Genomic DNA, 23979 nt, shown 5'->3' with positions numbered 1-23979 from the left:
TGGCATGATAGTTAGTGTTCAAAACAAAAAAATAATGAAAATAGCCTGTAAAACATGACAGATCATGCCTGCACTCTGAGCTTAGAATGCCAGTTATCTCTGACTTTAGTGTAATAAATGGTCTTTAAATCAGAAATATCACTGATTTTTTTTGTTCATTTAAGAAAATTATGTATATTATGATAATAAAATGTTTTTTGCACAATAAAAAGGAAACCATTTTAGATATAAAAGATATGCAGATACACTTGCATGTCTTTTTGCTATCTTGATTTTTACCTTGTGGTGTGGTTCTGGAGTTGTATTCAAATCCATATTATCTATCCCTTTTCATTCATAATTTCTGCATCTCTTAATCATTTAATCGAGGCAAGATCCTTAGTAATCTGGAAAGCTGTGCACTTTGTGAACCAAGAGTACACTAATCTGGGACACAGTGAGCCAGAAAGAACTCAATGTGGGAAAAAAATGGGAACTATTGTTCAGACTAGGGAGTGTCTGGTGTTTAGGCTGTGGCTCAATGATGCACAGATGTGGTGACAGGTGTCTTACCAAGCCTACAAAAATTCAGTCTAGTAGTTCAAAAACTGTTGATGGTTTAACTTTACATTAGCAGGTTTTCTGCACAATTAGCCATCTTCCAACATGCAGTCCGCATAAACACTTTAATGTGCATTTCAAAAGAAATTCAATCCTGCGACCACTCCTGATCTAACTGGGATCTCAGGTGCAAAGATCTAGTATTATTGATCACGAACCCACTGCAGCTATCTGCCGTATTATTAGCTGGAGTAAGGCTTCCCCCACCACCTCCTTCTGTTTCAAAGGAGTTTCGGAAAGATTTATTGGAAGTGCTATAAGAAAACTTAACATTCAAGCGTAAACTATTTTTGTCAGTTATACTCCAAGTTTATATGAGCTTTTTGTTCTTCAAATCTTATCTAGGAGGCTAGTAGTTCTTTAAAGACAAAATATCTGTCCCTTCTCATGGTAAACATAGAGCTATTCAGCCCAAAGTATCCTGTCTGGTAACATGTGAAGAATGAATTGGGTGTTCTGTTTCTTGACTTCTAAAATAGATCAAGCCACTAAGTATCCATTATCAGTGAAAAGACCCATTTCTACTAGAAAAAAATAGCCATTGAGGAAACAATTTGTACACTATTACATCTTCCACACCTTTTGTCTTCCTTGTTTGTGTTGAACCAACCACAGTAAAACAGCTCTTCACTTTTTTTTTTTACCTAAAGAGTTGAAGGGAGACTATATTTAATTTTTAAAAATATTATGTTTAGCTAAGTTTGAAAGTATCAATGTCAGATTGGTTGTTATTTAAATTAAAGTTTTGGTGAAAATTCTCAACTTACAGAAAGCTTTGTCAGTTATTACACTGATTTCAATTACATTACATTTTGTCCAGTATGTTCTCTAATCTAAGGTTACAAATGTTGCAAGTGTAGGACTCTATTTGGAGATTTGTGAGATTTTTCATTTCCAGAAATGTTGCATGATTGTAATATTAATATTTTATAATCTTAGGCAAAATTTTGTTCTAAAAGTGTCAAGACTATGGTAGGGGAATTGTTTTCACCTAAATCAATTCAGTTATCCATGGTCTGTATTACTTTTCTCTAACATTTTGGGTCTTAACAAAATAAAGCAATTTTAAGATTAATGACGTTTTCTATGTGACAAACTACTTTTCTAGATGTTTAGAGCATGTCATTTTTCTCTTTTGTGAATGTCCAGACATGACATTGGAGGATATTTAAGACACATAGAAGAGGTTCATTATATTAAATATAAATATATATAAGAATAAAAATACAATCCTGCAAAAAAGGTGAAAAATACACAAGATTAAAACCTTGAGGTTTTCTCAGTTGCAAAATACTTTTTTGAAGTGGCCTAAAAAGGGAGAAACCTCAATTTAAAATAAACTTACAGCTTCCAAATTTCAAGGGGCAAGCATGTGCATCCATAGGAAAGTCTTCTAAATGCATTGGACATTCTGCTCTCACAGTCAATCTATAATGGATTAATGAGCAAAAGGACACATTTATTCTAGTTTCATAGAAATAGCAAATAGACTTCTATTAAGACACATCGAATAAGTATAGCATAATATCTGTTATGTGATTAATTAGCAGCTAGAACGGGACCTGAATTATCTGGCTGGGGGTGCTGACAGGCATGTGTAGACACAGCAGTGCGACTGGCTCTGCCCCTCTACCATGTTTCACTGTAGAGCAGAGACATGCTCAGACTTCTAACTTGGCATGAGCATCAAAATCTATTAGAAACTGAAATTGCTTCCTTGCTGCCATCATTAAATTGGCCCACTCTGGATGCTCAGACATTTGCTGAAATCATTTCGTTGCTATCAGCTTGGGTGCAAACATATTTCTCAATAAAAATGATTAAATAAACTAGAAACAGTCACATACCACACATCAGCAAAGAATGAACAATAATACTTGAATACTAGGCAGAAGATTGCATTAAGGCACTTGCAAAGGTGAGCAAATAGAAATGGTTATGGTAAAAAAAAAAGACATATGTGAACAATGTGCTGCCAAGATAGTGTTCTTGTGGATTAAATCCCTAACAGCCAAGCATTTAGGAAGACAAGAAAAATTGACCTGGACTTGCATAACTACCAGCCAAGCAGATTCTAGCCTAGCCTAGGCAGTCTTGAAAGATGTTGCAGGATAAATTGAACGTATTTGACAGGCTCCCAAAAGCCTGGAGACTTTGTTCTCTCCAAATACTTGTACTGCTTTTAAAAACATCTTTAAAATTGTTAAAAGAAAACTCAGTGTTCACCTATGTACTAAGCTATCCATCTTGACTTTGAGTCAACAGAGTCACTTTATACCTTGTTTGATTCCATGGGAGACATAAATGGGGAATATGTAGCTCTGTAGAGACAACATACCATTTTTTTTCATTGTTTAATTTGCAGTCTTTTAATCCAGAATGTTTCCATGACTCTGTATCATCATTTTTTTCAAACGGATTTATTTAACTCCTCTGCTGACAACTGGATAGCTAAAGTTCAGTTACCCATGAAGAGAATAATATATTTCCAGTAAGAGTGGTGCCAGCACAAAAATAATTTTTTCTCTTAACTTTGCAAATGCTTTTGTTTTTCTTGTTATGAATGGAATAAGAAATGTCTATTTCTAGACCGTCATGCTCTGTATTCCCAAGCACAAGAAATATGAAGAATGGGCAATGAATTCTGTGTGCATCTGATAGTTCTTAGAATCTGCTTTCTATAGGATCCAAAGATTAAAGACCCTTGTACATGATCTGGTAGTCTAGATTATATTAAACTTTCAGGCTTTATTATACTTTACTGATGGAATCCTTGAAATCAACTCCAAATTAAGGTCCTCTGCAAACTGATGGATTCCTAATACTATAGATACCTTTTTAAAATCAAACATTAAGACACACCCAGGGAGTGTAAATGTAGCACAGTAGGAGGGGGGAAAAATAAACACTGCAAATGCCTCAGTTTGTCCATCATTCCATGGTCTATTGTGAAAATAATTACTAAGCGGGAATCAAATTATACTCAAAAAGGAACCTGTTTCCTGTTTGGAAAATATGATGCTTTAACAAGTTAACTTGTCAAGCTAAATGAAGGATATAATATTTTAGGGCTCACCTCATTGTGTATAGCAATGTCCCATCCTCTGTAATTCGTAATAGTTTATTTGGCATCGTCATGTTATGAGCCACTGACTTCTTTCCATTGTGGAAAAAGGTATCAGGTGTCCAAATTTTGCTGGCCATTAAATTATTTAACCGAAGAACAGTCATAGGTCCTTTGAATTTTAATCTCTCGTCTTTCCAGCTTTGGCGGAAAAATACATCTATAGTGTATTCCTACATCAATTCAGAAAAAAAGGGAAACACTTATGATGCCGTATGTTGCAATATAAGAACTTGAAAAGTATATTCTTACCGTTCCCTAGAAGCAAGATGACTATTAATGAAATTAGTAATTATCAGAATGTTTATTCTCTATATTACTTACAATGTACCTGAAGCTGGTTATTAAACAGCTACAATATCATTACCATGTTCAAAAGAATAAATGTTAGGGAGAATAGTATATCAAAAGTTAGACAAGAATTTGAGATATAATATAGTGGAAATAAAATAATTCACTCTTTTCTCACTTTTCTTTCACCTTCTGTAAAACTATAATTTGAAGCTGTGGATATGTAGCCAGTATGCATAGCACAGGAAGAATATATTTCTTAGAAGAAAACAAACCTGGTAGACAGGGTCTTACTAGAGTCTTTCATTCTAAGTGTCTCAATAGCATAAACATGTAGTCAATCTGCGAAAAGTTCACAGTTCAATAAAATTATGTGGTCTGATTTATGAGAGGTAGAATGGCTCATTGGGCCAAATCATTGGACTGCAGAGAGCACAAGCTGAAGACAGCTTTGGGCCAAGAATTATAGTTCAGTTATGCAAGGACTGGGCCAATGGGGAAGAGATGCAGTGGCTGACTCAGTGTACATGGGGAGAATCAAAATAACCAACACTCGCTATGAAATTAAAGAATTATTTGTTACAAAGCAACAGGAACAAAGTTAAGAGGGAGAGGGTGAAATTAGGAAAAATATGTTAAAGTATTACACATAAAATATAGATGTATGTGGGGTAAAAATGTGGAAAAACTCCTCTGGATGCAGTATAGTATAATATTTTCCCAGCGAAAAATTCCTCTCCAACGTGAAGTTCAGTATGGGATTATCCTGCCCCTTCCATCATTCATGGCTATGATATTGTGATAAACGTCAAAAGTAGCTATCCACACACTGTTCAAAATTACCCTGAATAATAATCTTTTGGCTCAGAAACTGAACCTTTGCTGAGATCTCCCGCCAATGGAGATGGCAGATCCTGAAATAAAGGAAATTCCTCTGTGTGAAGGCAACACAGCTATAAGGAAAAGAGCTGTCCAAAGGAATATATTAGTAAAGAGAAACACTCTGGAACAGTATGCAAAATCTCTGTGTGGCAGACTCCCTTAGACTTGTGATTTTTTCTTTTAACAAATGGCAATGCTCCATACAACATAAGCAATTGTGATCTGTTTATTCCCTGTGCAACTATCAGCAAGTAAGAATGGTGATTCTTACTGGTGGTGTGTTTTTCCTGGTTTTAGGGCATGAAATGCCTAAATAAATTTCTTGTGGACGTGGAAATGTTGCAGTTCCATGGGTTGCTCTTACTTTGGGTTTGTTTGGGTTTTGGGTTTTTTTTTATTTATTTGCGTCCCAGACCTGTGAATCATTTTGGTGCATACTTAATTGTATTTCCATTTTTTTAATCACATGCTCAGTGAGCTGCTGAAGCCTGGATTTGTTCAGCTCCAGTGACAACAGTTGTACACTTATAGCCAACTACTTGTTTTAGAATTTTGCTGCGTCAGGGCCTTAGGTTGAACTGTGTGCAAAATCTTGTCCCAGGTGTGCAGCAGAGTAGGAGAGAAGGAGGTTTAAAATGCAGTAGATGGCATTAAAATATTGGATTTCCTCTATGTTTTACTAGCTCCAAAGAAAATTTCCTCCTACACACATGGGAAAGGTAAAAGACATGCCCAGAAGGTGACATCATTTCAGTGTGCATGTAAGCCGTTCCCTTTTTATCTCTTTTAACTGCAAAGAAGGAGGTGCGTGGGAGGTGGTACAGGTTGAGACAAGGGAGTCTGGTTCTTCACTTTATATGAACACAAGGTTCTTATGCTGGAAAAGAACAAGGAGTCTGAGAGATTTGATAAGGGACCTGACAACATAAGACAAAACTCAATTAAAAAGTAGCTGACAGGTCATGTCTGGCACAGACTGAATCTTTCTCTATCCCAGGCCGTTGCACCATATAGGATGAATTCATTTTGGCTGAGATTTCTCAACCCCTTAGTTTTTACTATGCACTTTAACATGTACAATAATTCTCCTCAAATGAATCCTGACAGACAGCTGATCTTTAAGACCAAGTCATCAGATACTCTGATTAGGGCTTTCTTCTACAGGAGGGTGCCATACAGAACAAGGGAACAGAAGGATTTTCTTCAAGCCATGTACTGTAGCAGTGGTCTATGTGCAAACATATAAGTGAGATGACATTTGGAATAAATTCTCCACAATGGAGAATCTTCATTCCTTAGTGTGCAGGTAAAGAAAGAAGATTCTTATCTGCATTTTGGTAATAAATTGTATGGTATTCAATATTTATAACACTTTGACTTAAATGTTCTCTAATTTATTCATCTGATATCTCTCCACGGAGACTGTTTATTCACAGGGTAGACCACACTGTGGTCTACATCAGACGAGGTGCTGTACAGGAAGGTAGTAAGATAGAAATTCATTCCTGAAAAGCTTACAGTACAGACGCAGTGGGAATGAAGGTTTACTAGGAAAAAAAAAATCGGTCTTTATGAAAAAAGTTAATTTTAAAATGCTTCTTATTCCAGATAATATACATCAAATATTTCACAAAAATGACGGTCATGTGAGAATAGCTAGTTATCTGTTGATTAGTTCAATCCACCATCTGAGAGAGCATGCCTGAAAACCTGAAAAGTTGTTCCATAAAAGAGATGTTTTTATTTTTAAAAGTGCTTTTCTCCTGTTTAAGTTTATTCACAAGTTTAAGCCAAGACTTTCTCTTTATAGAATAACAGGTTATGTCTATGCTGCTCTTAAAAGAGTGTATTGAGAGTGGGTAGGAACACCATGTACTCCCTGATATATCAACCTACTATCTATATAACTGCCTCATTGGATTCCTGCAAACAGATGGTCTAGGTATGCTGATGTCTCACTGTGGCTGTAGTTTCATAACATATGGCGTCAGCTGGAATAGCTCATTGCCAGTTCCCAGCCATCAGCCCTGGGCTCAGACAGCAGCGCATCGTTCCCTCAGTGTGCCAGTACAGCTGCTTGTGAGGCATCCCTGTGACCAAATCCCACAATCCAGTCTACACTTACTGTAAATCTGCTCACTGGAGCAAATCTGGGGTAACCCTCAAATGATGGTGTCTACAACCAACCTGTAGCATGCATAGAGGACTTTGCACTAAATGTACATTGAAAGTAATATAAACTTTATATTCTGGTAAGCTTTTCATTTTAGCTTTCTCTTTCTGTCCCTGATTTCACACTTATTTCCTTAAGCAAAAGAGTTAGCATGAGTAGGCTGCACACACATTACTTTTTATGGGAGGTGAGTAGGAGTTTTACACTAAATACTTTTCTGTAGTTCCTTAGTTTTCAAAACATATGAACACCTGCTTGTGTGTTTTTTGGTCATACACTTTATTAAGAGACTGATTTTTTTTTCTCCTGTTTAACTAAGTGAAAATCAGGAGTCAATGTGGTATGGGCTTTTAATTATTTTTGAGATTTTTTTGTAGGTAGTAATTGCTTATGCTATAGTCATTCAGTTATACTGACATAGCTGAAGTCAATAATTTTTTTTCAAATATACCTATTCTTAATTCTGAAAGTAGATTATTTTTGGCTTCACTATTTTATTCTTTCTTAAAACCCAAATCCCATACAAATATCAGTTTGTCCTAGGAATGTCAAATTACCTTTACCTTCTACTTAATAATTAAATCACCTGAAACTCCAAAGTATAAGTAGATGCTGAAGTCCAAACATTATACAGTCCCAAGTAATTCAGCAGGCCTATCAGTTACTCTAAACTTATGTCTACATGTAGGAAAGCATCCATGTCCATTTGTTTATTAGATTGCCATTCATCATTGGAGTTTTCTAGTAAACCCGATTCAACAGAGCAAACAATAGCTTAGCCAGCTGACTTACAGAAAACAACTCTAATAAATATTGATATAAAGCATACATTCACCCGCATATATCTATCACTCTTTTTTTGTTAGCCTTCCACAAGCACCTATGTCCAGCCCAATACTTTAAATTACGTTAATTTTCAGGAAATTAACAAGGGACCTGCCCCAAGAAGACAGGTCTCTACAAAAACAGAGCAACCTCAGATCACTTACAAACTGCAGCTGCTACAGTTTTAATTCAAAGACTATTACATTTAAAAAATATATATTTTAGTCACATGACTGTGTTCAAAGTTTTCAGTTTGTCCAGTGGTGATTGGTTATCTATTTCGAGACAGAAATGGGAAAGCAAGATGATGTGTTTTACTGAACCAATTACTAGAACACAAATAGTGGATGTCACTGGTTTCTAACAATCTTTAACCCAAGGAATTTCCCCTCTTTTAACGTATAATTTAGAGTAATAAGTAGACATTGTAATTTCACAAGATTATCACAGAACAAAAAAGCAGAAGTCATTGAAATAATTTTTTTTAATTCTTCACGGTACGTATTGTACTTAGACAGTATTGTATATATGCGCTGAGGAGACAAGTCACTGGTCTAGCTATTTCCCTGGATTACCTTTCTATTGTAGGTCTTCTCAGCAGAATGACTGGTCAAAAAGTCTGTGCTGCCCAAGCTATTCTTTCCCATTTAAATATCACGGCATCAGCTGCAATTATAAATTTGACTGTAGTTTTATAAATGCCATTTTCCAAGCAATCAAGAAAATGGTGTCTTTGCATAAAGTTCATTGAACAAAATAAACTATCTTGTAAAAGCTACTTTCTCTGTTATTCCATCCCTTAACGTTGTTTTGAGTAGTCAGAAACTTGTAATAACCTGGTGTTTAAGGCCTGTCTACAGTTTTAGTTCAAATTAAACAACTTACAATTTTGTGGTAAGAAATGGAACTTGTTTCCTTTCCTGTGATTTTTTTTTATCTTTTTTTTTTTCATCTTTTGTTTGGTGAATGTCTTTAGCTAAACGTAGCCAGTTACAAGGTTGAACTGTTTTCTTTTCTTCATTTAAATTAATGAGGATGTTTCCGGCATTCATCCTAACACAATATCCAGCAGATACTAGTAGCTGCAGACCAGACTTTCCCTGTCAATAGCAACCTACTTGTGAAGACCTCATTTATATGCAAAATTTAAAGTACCTTATCCATATTTTTACACAATTTTTAATATCTCTTAAGACCAGGGCTCACAACACCTTAATTCAGTTTTCTGAATTCCTCCATCCCCTGCAGTTATCTAGCAATTTGATTTTAATATTCATTCCATAAAGAAGTGACACTAATTCTCTCATTAATCTTCTCTTCTCTTTCAGCAGCCAAGATCTAGGAAAGTCACTTCCCATTGATCAGTAGCTTTTAATACAAAAATACAGGTTAGACGGTACAGATGTCACACTGTAAGCATAAGTGTTAATTGCATTTTAAGATGATGATCTTTCTCAGCAAATTGGATCAGTGATGTGCCAGCAAGGACCTGAGCAATCATTCTCAGAAGCATACGAATCCAAACCCTAATGCATTTCATAATATATTATGTAGCAAATATAAGGTCTGTTAAAACACATTATTAAAGTCACTAAGGCTGCTAATTTCAGGGCACTTAAATGCAGTCACAGCTAGCAGGAAAGGTCACATAAAAGCTGACAGCATTTTGGAATCAAGAGTTTAAAAAAAGCCCAGCCTTAAAAGGAGTAAATAAGTTATTGCATAGATCTTTCATCCTCCAAATTAAAAAGACAAGAGAAAACGAATGCTGTAGAAATATAGGACATCACTTACCATATCATGGTCTGAAACAGGCCCAAAACTGGTGACGAAGATGTCAGTCTTTACTTCAGTTACACGCTCTGATGAAGCAGGAAATTAGGACAGTGAGTGTCTATCAACAGCCTTCATTAGATCTAACCACTACCAATTCTCACAATAAATAGAAAAATTATTGGCTTTGATTAGCCATTCTAAAATTAGTCTACAATACGGTCCTGATAATTTATTGCTTCTAGATGTAATTTCACAGTCAATATTGTCAGCAACAATTTTTTTATTAGTTTCAACAAAAATTTTTGAGACATGGCTTGTGATGCTCACAGTACAGCAGCCATAGTTCCACTGTTGTGTAAGTCTTTTCATTCTTTGACTAATAAATCTTCTCGTCTGACAATATAAACAGTGCTGAATATTTTACACAGTAGTCAAAAGTCTCATTGGGTACTCAGGGTTTCTGGGAAAGCTGAATGAAAGTCTCTAATAATTAACCCTGGGCTTATGAATTATGTATTTTGTATTGAGACACAGGAACATAGAAGAAAAAGAGAGAGAGAGAATACATTACGGTGTATAAAAACATAAAGATGTTTTATTGGCATGAGTTAGAAATGGCTGCGTTACCCTTAATTGCAATAAACAAAAAGGAGTTAAAACTTTTCCAAATAAATATCAGCTAAACTTCTCTACTACAATTTTTAACTTATGTATAATGTTAGAGTTTGTAAATGCTTTAGATATCTTTGTAAACTGATACAGGCACTAACATTAGATTTCCCTTAAACTACCAAATTTGTGTTATAGGCCTCAATGATAGATTAATATAAATAATAATTCAGAAATCTATAACATGTGCATAACACAGATTATATGTATACGCTATACCATAAAGCTAGACTTCTCTGTGATTTCAAGGATGTACGTTTGCTCCATGGCACGATGCCCTTGGCCACTTCAGAAGAATCTAATGATTTTAGTGGTCACAAATGCTGAGTATGAGGCACCTAAAATGGTGCTGATCTCCAGAGAGCCAAACAGCTGGCTTCTGCAAGTCTACTGTTAAAAGTCACTTTGAGAAACGCACAAGCTTAACCTCCCCCCTTCCTCTCCTCCCCCTCTACACACACACACACAGAGTAACAGTCACTTCTGAACATATTGGTGCTTTCTAGGCCACACATCACAAAATATTCACCCAGGGTGGCATATATCAAAATAGCTCTGTTGATTTAAATATAGCTGCAGGGAGTAACACCACCTGGAGGCATAAATCCAAACAGTGTTGAGTGGAGCTAACCCCATCAGATTTCAGAATTTACAGTGATGTAAGTCTGAATACATTTACTATAGTGCTATGCAAGCCAGCGTGGGGTTTTTGGTAGAAATTTCAAATGTGGAAGGAGCAATACATTTCTCAAATTACTTTCAAAAAAGAAACAAATTGAGAAACTTGAAATATGAAAAGTAATCCTAAAGAAAAAGGCTAACAGAAAAGTACACACATAGTAAGCAAAAGTCATGGAGTAGGCAAAAATTTTCATAAGACTAAGAAACATATACATGTAGCTATCTGTAAAATGTTATTTAAATATTGTAAAATAATTAATTTAAAAAACTAATTTAATACAATCCTCTGATTTCAAAAAACTTTGGACTATTTAAAGATGATTTGTTCCATCTGACAAGAAAGTTCTGACAGAAGAGAAGTGAAATAAGGAATCAAGGTTAAGCAGCCAGTAACAATATACATTTCTGTATCTGTTGCAAAAGTTCTGAGAATCAGTGTTCTACAATGCACATACAGGTTTTTCACTTTCATTCAAAAAAGTCTACAACTTCTAAATATATATAAATATAAGCAGTTTAGTCTAAATGTTTAATATACATACAATAAAATATCTCCATTTGTGAGACAGCAATAATCAAGATGCAATATGAGATCTGATTCTGCTGTCATTCTAGTAATGCACTGAATGACACTCGCATTCTGTTAGCAAGTTAATGCAAAGATTAAGTGGTAGCAAAAGTAATCTCCAGGACTCATTCAAAAAGCTAAAGGATGAAATTTCAAATGTATTATTCATAATCACAGAAAGCAAAATACTATGATGTGGCTGAATTGCCTAATAATATTCTTTTCGTTCTTTATATCTGTGACTGAGATGTGTACAAACTACAGTGACTATTGACAAAAGCATTGGATAGGTGAAATTTCCTCCTTGGCTGTCCAGTGAAATTAGTATGTGACCTTATCATTGTTTACAAGCTTTTCAACTGACTTAAAGAAATCTAAGTATTCTCTTGACATCTAATTGGCTCTGGACTTAAGAAGTTCACAGTGAGAATTTAACCTTCTGTTATTGGAAGAACCATATGGTTGTCCAGAAATTACTTGGCTTGGGAAAAAAGTATTCTCTCCTTCAGCTCATCACTTTCACAAAAGTTCAAGAGGCTGTGGTCTTGCATGAAACAGCTGGCAGAAAAAGAAGATGGAGATTTCACAAGGTCCAGTTAAACATTGCTGAATGGATTCTTTAAGTTCCAGCTACTGAATCACCTTTTCTTAAGACTGAGAAACTAATATCATCATGAAACCTATTGGACTTTTACGTATTGAAAAGTGAAACTCAAATGACTATTTTAAAGATCTTTCATCCTGACTCCCCATCCCTCCATCTCCTTTCCATTGAGGCAATTCCACTGGTGTCTTTAGGAGACAGAAGATGCTAGAAGCTCTTCAGGCACAATGCATTCATCCCTTAATGGTGTAAACCTGGAGTCCCAGCTCTGAGTGAGCCTCTATTTAATATCATATAGCTAACTGATTTACCTTGCACAAACACAGAATATGCTCTTTGAATCAGCAGCATATCATGTAGTGGTATCCTGAATTCTAGTTTTGAGAGACATATGGTCATAGTAGAGAGGTTGAGGCTTAAGGAAATCACTTTGAGGACACAAAATGGAAACTAAAGGCTTTGGCAGTAAGATGGAAGATTTCCAAGGGAGTGGAAAAATGAGTGATGCCTTTCATTTCTATATAATATTGAAGATAATTTAAGTGGCATGCAAGTCATAAGTAATAATAGAAAATTCAGATTGTGAGCTCACAAGAGATTGTGTTATCTTCATACTGATTACACTTTTGGAGAGCATCTAATTCCAGGTCTCTTCAAATCCAGATAAAACCACCATACACACCACCAAATGATTTCTTTTTTCTTTGATATGTACCTCATTTTCAAGAGCAATGAAAAAGTGTGTATGAACACACAGAAAAAGTTTAGCCCCTCCAAAGCCATATGGAAGTTTTGAAATTTTTGTTTACTGTTTTACTAATTAGATGATTCAACTGCGCTTTGTTAAGAGCTTCAGAAGTTGTGAGTCACTCCTGCACAGGACATGTTTACTCATACAGTTGGGATATATATATAGAATCAAGGTTAACCATGTTCAGTTTGCAGCTTGATCACCATGGAAAGGCTTAAACTGTGCTTCAGATGCTCAGAGGAACCTCAAATCCTGAGCTATATTCAAAACCTTCACAGTATGCCTAAGAACTAGAGAACATTCTAAGTCATTGAACAACACAAGCTCAGGTCAGGAGCTGATCGGACTGCTGAGGATAGATCTATCAGTTGTAAAGACATGTTAACCATGTCTCTTGACTGTAACATCTATCTCATGAATCAGGACTAACTAATATAGGGATATCTGTAGAACATGTAACAATTCCAGTAAAAAAAAACAAGGAAATTGTTACTGACTTACTAGTTTTAGTTTAAGGCAACCGTAGGGTCCAGGTAGTTACTGATCAGCAAAGTAACAACTGAGTACCACACCTAGACACTCTGGAACACAGCCTCAGGCAATTGATCCACATATAGCTCTGAAAGTACCAGTCAATGTGAACTACCACAGTTTTACTGTTTACAACTACTGCATTTTGCTAATGATGTTGTTAGACTAACATAAATTTTCAAAATTAATAACAATAAATAATTTGATTTAAACTCCCAGGGAGCTCATTATTGCTAGAATTGTGATTAGATTACAAATTGAGAACAAAATAAGAAATACAGATTTATTTAAACAGCAGGAAATAAGCCTATTTATCATAGGAAACTATACTATTTCCTTTTCTGACCTGCTGGTATTTGAGCACAAGCCTTATTTGAATTGCATATTTTGTTGGTTTAAATTAATTCCATCTTTTTTGGTAATGCACTTGTTCCTCCTGCATGTCTTGTGTAAGTGTGTGCTGTAATTATTAAAATAGAGAAGACTTTTCCTATGGTTTTGAATTAGAGGAATTTAGATGTCTGTATAGCGTACACTACTATTACTAAAAAAAGTCATGTAGACTAATTACCCTGGCTGCATCCTATGAAGTATTTTGATTGAGGGACCACAACAAATACACTCATAAGAATTTTGTGCTGCTGCTTGTGTAAAAGTAGAGACCAAAAGGGAGAACAGTGAGCTGTCCTGTGATTACCCAGCTACAGTCTGTGCTGCTATGAAGGATTTACCAAGAGCGGCGCAGTGTCATGACAGCTCTCCCCATGCCAATTAACAGCTCAAAGCTGCTCATATCCTCCCTACCTCCCTACTGTTGTATTAAATCAATTTTCCTAGGGTCTTCTATGGCTTTTTACAGTTGCCTTTACATCAATGTGGTGCCTACAGAGTGGAAAAAAGACCAAAATCAGACCTTTCAGTTTTTACAGAGTTAAGTATAGCATCTAGTCCTTCTTCACTTACAGAATTATGTGTAGAGGTCCAGTATAGGACTCCCTTTTCATTTAGAGTAGAAACATTTAGGTTTTAACTAGATTTTTATTACACATACAGACCAAACCCATATTTTCCCTAAACTTTGACTTAGCTCAGATGCGAGTTCAAATCCAATAATTTCCATTGGGACCTCAATCACCAAGAGGTAAGTTTATCATATATTCATAGTTTATGTTCTCATAAAACTGAATTTTAAAACCTAATTAACATAATACTGTCAGGTTTGTTTTCCATCACTTTAAATATAAGCACTCTGTGGAAGTAATGAATTGCCTGAGATGGACCAACATTCTACTTAAGGACAGTCACACTCAGTTTTGATAAACATCACACAGGAGAGCTTAACAAATAGCTTTTACCGATAGCACACAAGAAGTATAATTCTGTTCAATACTGAAGTAACGTTGATAAACTACTTGGGATGATCTAACGGGCATTCGACCCACCTATAAAAGCAAATTTCATTTAGGAAGATTCTGGTCTGCCTAATCAAACCCACTTTTGTTCTTCTTAGTTCTGTATTAAACAATCTTTCTGCCCACCCTCTCTCCACTGTGGCACTCCAAATCTGCCATGGTGACATCCCAGGGCTCATCTCTATTCCCCACATGAAGACAACCCAGAACAAAAGGCAATGACATATCCATTTATCTGAGGAACTTATTTTTCCATCATTTTTCATTGCTTCTCAATTCTTTTAAACTCCTGCTCTAGATATAGTGGTTTAGCATGAGAGGTCACCACACATTGAGGTGAATTTTCCTCCTTATTTGACTCCTTCCCACCACTATCTGATCCTTTATTTTGTTCAGGATTGTGTATTTGAAAAGAGAACAGCATCTTTATTATTTAGCCTATTTTTGATCACTTGTAGTTCTAGGATCCAGATAGTTCCCACAGAAAATTATGCTATTACCTAAATGACCTCACTGGTTTTTTTTCCCTTAATGTCTAACATAATTTCCTCTTTTTTCAGCTTCAATATGTTACTCTCTGCAATTCCTCCTCCTTGCTTTTTGTAAATTATTATCCTCTCATAGAGTTAATAGGTGTCCTCTAGTGTGATTCGGAATGTTTTTACATTCATTTTGAAAGTTCTATTTTCCAGGCATAAATAACTGTAAATGTAGTTATTTGTCCATGTTTATGGATGGGTACAACAGATGCTATTCCCTAACAATGTCTGACTAAGTGACTATGCCTATATATGAAGGAAGCAAACATCTAAATAACATAATTTACATTAATAATTATTGATAGGAGGTGCAAATGTGCCACTGCATAACATAGTGCCGTGTGTGTTTCTTTTAAAGAAAAATCAGATTTATTTTAGCCACAATGCCATTTTTTAAATACTGAGCATATTCAGTCACTATAATTTTTCCCTGTGGGTTACCTACTCCATTTTTTTTTTTATATTCTTGTTAAGGAGAAATAATTCCTTCTTTGTTTAATGGCAAAATGCTTAGAGCTGCTCACTTAATTTCAGATATGGTCTTACTGGGTTATCTGATTAATAATAATTTTCATTCCCATACTCTTTATGGAGCATATGTGTGTTTTAGTTTTCCTTTTGAAGCGATACCTCAAAAGAAGATCTAAAAAAAGGAAAGGGAGGACTTAATATTAATCTAGCACTGATTCCATGCATGCTGAAAGAGTGATTCAAAATTCAGCAGCTCTAAATTTTTCATTATCTTAATGCTCCGTCTTTTAACCTGGCTTTCCAATTAATATATAGTATAACTTCAACAATGTATCTGTTTCTGTTCATGCACAGAATTCTCTTTTCTGTAGGTGTATATATTTGAAAAACTGCACTACAGAAGGAGAGGTTGTACAGGGATAAGCAGAGAGTTTTCTGCAATATGCCCCTTTCTGTAGAAGAAAGTAATTGTACCACACAATGTTTTACTTCATCTACTGTTTCTCAGAAGGCACAGAAAGAACAGGACAGACAATTTTGGATAACTGGAAGAGTGCTATAGTGTAACCAGTGGTACACAGATTTACATTGTGCCTAACAGCATCAAATTTATCAGCGTAACATGTATGTATGAGGGTCTCTGGTCTCTTGAATTCTCGGATAGCTACATTACAGCTAATATGGAATGAATGAGTTTTAGACCTAATTCTGTATATCTAAAAATGCGGTTATATTGGTAGCTTTCTTAAATTTCTCTTTAGAGTAGATAAAAATCATGTTCTGATTGAAATATTTAATAAGAAGCCATCACTGATGTTGGGAAGAAAAGTGAAACCACTGCTCTGCCATATACATTTTAAAATTTCCAGCAACAGGTCATGCTATAATGGAAGGCTATTGAATTTCCAGCTCCAAAAACTGTGCTATATTTGATATATTGATTTAGGTTTCTCATTGGATATTTTTACATATGGAATATTTCAGAATACATTTCCCCATTATACAAAGCCTTTAAATAAAATGTGTCAAAACTGAGTCATCTTGAGGCTCTTAACTCATATTTAGATATCTCAGCAAGAAGGTTTTGCAAAGGTGAATTTCAAAATTCCTGAGCAAACCCTTTATTATAAATTGGTACCAGAATTGAAAACATTGGAGTAGATGTTTGTCCCTAGTTTTTGAAGTCTATCATTTATGTCTTTTGAATAAAGTATTATTCAACAGTCAAAAGAGTAAAGCTACTTCTTACTACATTTGATTTTAAACATTAATTTACTGCCCACAATTTCATTAGATGTGGGATTTATTAAAAGTCCTGGTACTCTTAGTTCTAGTATTCAAAGCTGGCAAACATAACGGATAAATTAAATTTACTCTGCTGAACTGACACCGTGAAACTATACTGTACTGAGCAGCAGGAAAATTATGATATTCAAGGTTCTTGGCTACAGGCAGGAACAGGCAACACAATTCAGAAAAGGAGGGATGCAAAGATTATTTAAACTTCTCTAACCCTTGGTTAGAGAAACTACTCCAGTCCTGCCTTCCCTCCACCCCATATTTCCCGTGCTCCACTCATTTTTGCTTTTAACTGATAGTGATGCAAATAGCTATTAAAATTTGTGAAGAGACTGATTTCTTCCTATAGAAGCAGTTATATTAAACAACCTTTCTGTCAGGAGTAAATTTTAACTGGACTGGATGATCCTTTCATGAGGTACGCAGACCTGTTCTCCCAGTACACCCTTGAAGTCTGGCTTCAGAAACATATATAAACACACAGACATAAGACGCCATACTGATGTGTTTAGTTCTTTACATTGCAATCCAGAGAATGAGAGAAAATCCTTTCCTTGCGTCTCCCTTTGTTTGCTCTTCTAGTAACTGTTAAACAAATCATAATAGCTACAAAACTCATATAAGAAATCATCATGTGCTCAGATTTTTCTTGTAGACAGGTACCAGACTCTACACAGTTTACAGCATTTCATTTATTTATTGCCTTCTCTGCTATGTTTATTTACTGTGATATAATAGCTGACTTAATTGTACAGTTGCATTAATCAAAGATTAAGAAGCATTTATTCCTACACTAGTCCAAAGGTTTACAAGTAAGCAGGCAAAACTGCTGGTAGATAAAAGTAAAAAGTGATTCCTATTTTGTTCTGTATTATCTGAAATTGCACACAGAAATTTACAGACCAACCCACTTTTAAATGTGTTAATTAATACTTTATAAACATAATTTTATCTTTAGCCATTCCTTGAAGTCAGTGAAGTCAAACCATTGAAGAAGTTGGCTCACAATTCAAGAACTGATGTAAGATGGTAGCCTCAAACCACAGAATAAGCTTACTCTTAATTACTTTCCATTTCATCCGCAGGAGATGGTATAAGAATTCTTAATGTAATACCCTGTTCTTATAATGCAGTTCCTCTGAGAGCTATTATATGAAAACAGGTTGAACTATACTTTGTGGGGTGGGTAGCTTTGTTTTATTTTACCTGAAGAGTCCAAAAGAAAAAAAAAAAAAAGACATCTGGAAGAAGTAAAACCAACCTTTCCATGCACTGGAGAGAACGGATTTGTGCTTGTATGTTTAGAACTTGCATGTTTGTAAGCAACGAGCTTTTAAGACCCAATTTTGGGGTCGTGTCACAGTAGAACAAATCAAAGAGTGAACGTAGGGATGCTGATAAAGACTAGGCTTTGTAACAACGTTTTTATAAAGTTGTAATTGCTATGTGTTTTTATACCTTTTTATGGATTCAGCACCAAAAGCAGAAGAAGAAAGACATTTTTACCAAGCTGCGAAGACAAAATGTTACAGAAACAAATCCTGACATACCTAAGTAGAAAAAAAAGAATCTTATAAACTTCTCTGAGACTTTTATGACTAAGGTTGAGTGATGCTTTCACTTTTAAAACCAAATCCTCTTATGAAGATAGTCATAGATAGATGTGCTGTTGAGGCCTGATTCATAAACTTGTCATTTGTCAGGTCACAGGTCATATTTTATTATCTTTTACTCTTCATACATTTAAAGTTTTAATGTGTATTCAGAGGTCTTCTTGAATTGTGAACCATTTTCTTCTTCTTTTGGGTATAAGTGTGAGAAAACTGAGAATGTGAAAGAGAGAAGGCATGGCATTTTTGAAAAAATGGATATTACATATCAGCATTATTTTATGTGTATATATAAATGGAATTAAAACAAGTATATCGTGGAAAAATAACATTGCTTTAACTTATTTTTATCTAACATGTAACCTTGAAAATTATAGTACAACACACCTCCCAGTCCTGGTCTCAAGCGGTTATCATAACCATCCAGCAGACGATCCAATATTCTGGTAAATACTGTGGTGTTGTCTTTAAGTTCATCTTGTGATGAGGTTTGTCCATAGCTGAAATACAGAACAGTTAACACTGAAAAACAGTAATTCCAAAATCTGTTTAATCTTCCTTATACTGGTTTATGGCCACAAAATCTCTCGCATAAAGCAAGATTGTACTGCTTTATAGGGTTCTTTCATGTAAACCTTTTCTTCTTAAATTGTACATTTTTTGTAAAATCATAGAAAACCAGTGCCTCTCTATAAACGGTGAGCAAATAGAATGTTGGTTCCTTTATGCTGATCTCATTATTCATTAATGGTTATAATATTCTAATATGTGTTCCTCAGTAAAAGGCTTATTTGTCAGCAAAAGATAATGTGTTTAATTCATAATAGTTATAAAGGGTTTACATACAAAGAAAGATACAATAATTTAGAACATTGACACTGAAATACTGAAAATAAATGCTAAAATAAAGATAAAACAAAAAATACAGAGATGTCTTCTTTATGAATATAGAAGTAAATCAAGTGCGTGTGCATTTTCATAGGTCAATATATAATTTTGCTTTATTTTGTTTCCCATTTTCGTTTAACAATTAGATTTGGAGGAATACCTCCAACTTTTCCTTACAAATGTGTAACAAGACCATCTGTTGATAAGGAAATCTCTCATATCTATAAAGCTTTGCTTACAGATCCCTAATGTATATCTGTAACTTAGCCAAAGGTCCCGAAATTTTGCTTGAACAAGGATAAAATTAAGCTCTTTGAACTCAGCTACCAAAATCTTACTTCCATCAATACAAATCAGAATCAAATTCTTGGGCTTAGTGGTTTCTGTCTGCTGTAGAAGACATCAGAATCAACCTTTTCCTTAATTCTGAAACCTTTACCAAATACCCTGTCATACATGATTCCCTTAATCATAGATTACAGTTGTCTTAAAGCCAAACCCAGTATCGTTTTTTCATTCATTGCTGGGAAGATTTCCATTATAAACATGTGTAGTCATCATGACTAAAAGCAAAAACACTGCTTTCCAAAACATCATTTTGTCACACACATTGCTACTGAACTAGATAAACAGTGCAGTGCCAAAAACTTGTGTTAGGATCGGGTCTAGTCACAAAAGCGTTTCTTCCATTGGGCAGCTTGTTATCCGTACTGCTACAGCGACAAGCGGGTCTCAGTGCTCTGCCAGTTGTTCCTGCTCTAACCAGCAAAGACCGTCTTACGAGGAATATACTGTTACATGAAATGATCTGGTTCTATTAAAATACCTACGAAATTATTTTCTGTAAGCTGCCTCAGTCAAATATCCTCCGTGTATCCCACACGTATATTCCACTTGTATCAAATACAAAGAGAAGGAGGAAAGATACCCTGAATATAGGTACTCTGGAAATGCTTCCAAGTTATTTTGCAGTACAGGTTTGAATAAGTAACACTACAAATTTAAATGAGTTTCAGAACTGACACTCATAGAAGTTTCGCTAACTTTTGTTTTATTTCAATAGGATGTGACTTTGTAGAGAAAAATTTTCAGTGTTTTTTAATGCATATAAATCACTGTTTCTAAAGAAGAAGACAAAATCTCTAACAGTTTTAAAAAATACTATGAATTTCTTTTAGACATATCATATAATTTCACTTAATAAAAAAATACATTGATTTATATTTATTTTTCATACCTACAGTTGCATTTTAAGTCACAGATGTTAATATTTTTTTCTTTTATGCTTCCTCTGTGTTACCAAATAATAAGTTCTCCTGCTGTCTCCAGTGAGCATTATCTTTCAAAGGATCATTCCTCGTACGCCTTATGTAGAATTGCAACACAGGACTTTTCACTGGACTAAGTTTTACATTAACACTCGTTGTCAGTAAACAAGCTGCTGTATGTACATATCTCAAGGATAGCAGAAGGTCGTCAGGATTAAGGTGGCAGAAGGATATAAAAACACTTCAGAAATGTTAGTGGTAAATAAATGAGTATGTTTGCAGAAGAGGCGTCAGAAAGATGGACTAGTGGCAGTGCAGTCGGAAAGGATGCAATACAATACTCCGCTTCCATTCTGGGTGTCCGCATTTGTCAGTACCCTTACCTGTTCTTCCCACCATTTTATCAGAGGTAAAAAGCACCGTTAGGGCGGGTTTTAGCTGACATATGGTCACAACAGGAAGAATGTGAACATCTGTGTACATATCAAGTATACTGTAACTCCAGAGGGATTGTGATTTTTCATTCAAAACACACATATTAAAATAGTCCTAATGCTGTTTTTTTATGACAAGAAGAATGATATGGAAAGACTGTGTCTTTCTGTATCACAGACACTTTATCTAATTCATTGTTTTTTATCATAAAGGATTAACAGCACTCTAGAAGAAAAGGCAAGGGAAATTACTATTACAAAATGGCTTTAGAAAGAGATATATTTCATGTAAGCTGTGTACATTTTGAGGTAAAAGTGATTGTATGCAATTGTGTTTTCATATTAAACCACAGTATAATAAAAAACTATGCACTAACTCCATCTACAGGTCATTATAATAGTCACACCATATAATTTTTAAACACTAGTCCAATGCATTTTAATTGTCACTTTAAGAATGCACATGCATACATTATAGATATAATGAATGTATGTACACATATGTATGTACACTTGTCTATATAATAAACATGTTTTCACAAAATTCTCTAGCTAGGCCAGATGAAGTACTTCATGAATACTTCAAATCTCACATTTCTTAATATATTATCAAAATAAAGGTATTTCTTCTAAAATATCATGTTTATTCAATACAGCAATTGTAACATGAATCACTCGCTTTTATTCTTTTTTTTTTTTTTAGAGGAAACACTGGTGCAGATGAACCTTTGCCCCTTTGCCCACACCACTCTATTTAAAATCTTCAAGGTAGCCAGAAGATAAGTTTATTTAGAGCTGCAAATGCATAAGAAGACACTATGGAGATCAAGGCACAAATATATCTTTTAGGGATCACTATTGACAATACAAAATTTCTACTGCTTTTTGGTCATTAGGCAGCATTATTGACACGACATTAATATTTTTAAAATACAGAAATATATCTGTGAGTCTTCTTAAACACCTTTACTGAATTTTGAATTGCAGGGAATACTTCAAGTATACTCCAAACTGCTTTATAGTCTTTACTTAACTTACTAATTTTTAGACGAGGTGTTGTATGATTACAAATTGTTCTTAATACTAATACTATTTTTAGATTATGATTTCAACATATATTCCATAAACATTCAGTGCAGCATTGTCTTTCAAACACAAACTGTTAAGGGGTTTGAGCTTTCAAATTCTTCTTCATCCAAGGAGTCTCCCTTCACCAGGAAGGTCTACTTCGGATTTGCAAAAACATCTACTAAGTTAGGATACAATCCTGACCAACCAAGAAGTGACAGTTTTGCCTCTGCTTGCAGGGACAAGAAAGTTACTAAATAGCACTTAAATGAGATTAAAAAAACCTTAATTACACTTTTGTTTTCCTCTAAAGAAACTTGTATTCCTGAGTAGTCATTATATAAGAGTAGAAAGCATTGCACAGGTGTTTGAGGTAGTTTAGTTTCAACTTGCTTCAGAAAGCTTTTGCTTTTTTTTCTTCACAATACTGAAAAAAAGATGTTATGCAAACAAATTGTAGTTTTCTTTCAGTCTTCCCTTAGATTTAGCGGGGATTTGAACGGGGATTAACTTCCCCCAATACACTTAGTAGTAGTGCAGCCCATGCAGTATTTGTCTTATGCTGCTATATTAAATTAAAGGTTCCTAAAATATGTTGGTGCATTAAAAAATATCTCCCCACCTTCTTTCAGTCAATGCATTCAGAAGGAGGCTCCAGGCCCAGAGGCAGTCACAAAGCACCAGGAGTCTCTTCATGGTGGGCTCTGAAACTAGAAGGAAAATAATCATCAACATCCCCTACATTAAAACAGGTACTGTAGAAAAAGATGTCTCATTTTGAAAACTTTTGCAGAATAATTTGATGTCAGGCAATGACCTCCCAATACTATAGCTCATGTCATTCGCAATAAGGGAGCACGGCCTTGGCTGTTCTCCTGTTTACCTTCTACTTTTAGACAGAGAGGCTTAGGGTGGGATTTATTTCATGGTAAGGGTGTATTCCTGTTTGCATTATTCTTGAACTTTAACAAAAACAACTATGAGTTAAAGCTGCTGTCCCCAAACTCTGTGGCAATTCTTACTCGGTTTCCTCCTGTGTTGATAATGTGACAAGGCGCCGCCATTACATTTCCACATAACCAAGTGTAATTGGTTTTTGTTTGACTTGAACCAGCCCGCGTCCTTCCAGACCTCTTGGAAGGTGTCAGTGTGCGGTAGGGTGACTGAGGGGAGCGGTGCTTCCCTCACAGCCACTGCTTTGCTTTGATGTGATGTAAGCAACTTTCTTCTACACATATTACTATTCTCCTCTTCCCTGAAATATTAGCATCAGAGGAGGAGTAAAATGATCAGCTTCTGACTCTGTGATCTGCTGCTACATATGCACACTAATATTTTTGTTGGGCTAAAGGGCACAATTCATAATCAAACCATGTGCTGACAACCCACACACCATGTCCTAAATCTCTACCAGTTTCTGATTGCTGCTAGGAGATGTTTTTGCATTAGCAGCCTTCTCCTCCTCTCCAAATGTCTCCTGTCCTCTCTCCAGACTTCACCGAGTTACTCTCAGTT

At 35.2% G+C, this 23979-nt stretch overlaps 1 protein-coding gene across 1 annotated transcript in view; it reads right to left on the bottom strand.

The window, feature by feature from the left end:
* Nucleotides 1-23188, bottom strand: part of GABRA1 (gamma-aminobutyric acid (GABA) A receptor, alpha 1) — a 38273-nt gene extending 15085 nt beyond the window's left edge. The window contains exons 1-5 of the mRNA XM_009318509.1: nucleotides 23087-23188; nucleotides 19194-19306; nucleotides 9690-9757; nucleotides 3677-3897; nucleotides 1946-2028 (exon numbers count right to left, since the gene is read on the bottom strand). Of these exons, the coding sequence (XP_009316784.1) occupies nucleotides 1946-2028; nucleotides 3677-3897; nucleotides 9690-9757; nucleotides 19194-19306; nucleotides 23087-23160 (559 nt within the window). The 5' untranslated portion in view covers nucleotides 23161-23188. The remainder of the gene's footprint in view (nucleotides 1-1945; nucleotides 2029-3676; nucleotides 3898-9689; nucleotides 9758-19193; nucleotides 19307-23086) is intronic.
* Nucleotides 23189-23979: the final 791 nt, after the last annotated feature.

Source organism: Pygoscelis adeliae, unplaced genomic scaffold, assembly GCF_000699105.1.
Source record: "Pygoscelis adeliae isolate BGI_AS28 unplaced genomic scaffold, ASM69910v1 Scaffold42, whole genome shotgun sequence".
NCBI lineage: Eukaryota > Metazoa > Chordata > Aves > Sphenisciformes > Spheniscidae > Pygoscelis > Pygoscelis adeliae.
The sequence above is the reverse complement of the archived record's forward strand: the minus strand, read 5'-3'. Positions and strand labels throughout refer to the sequence as shown.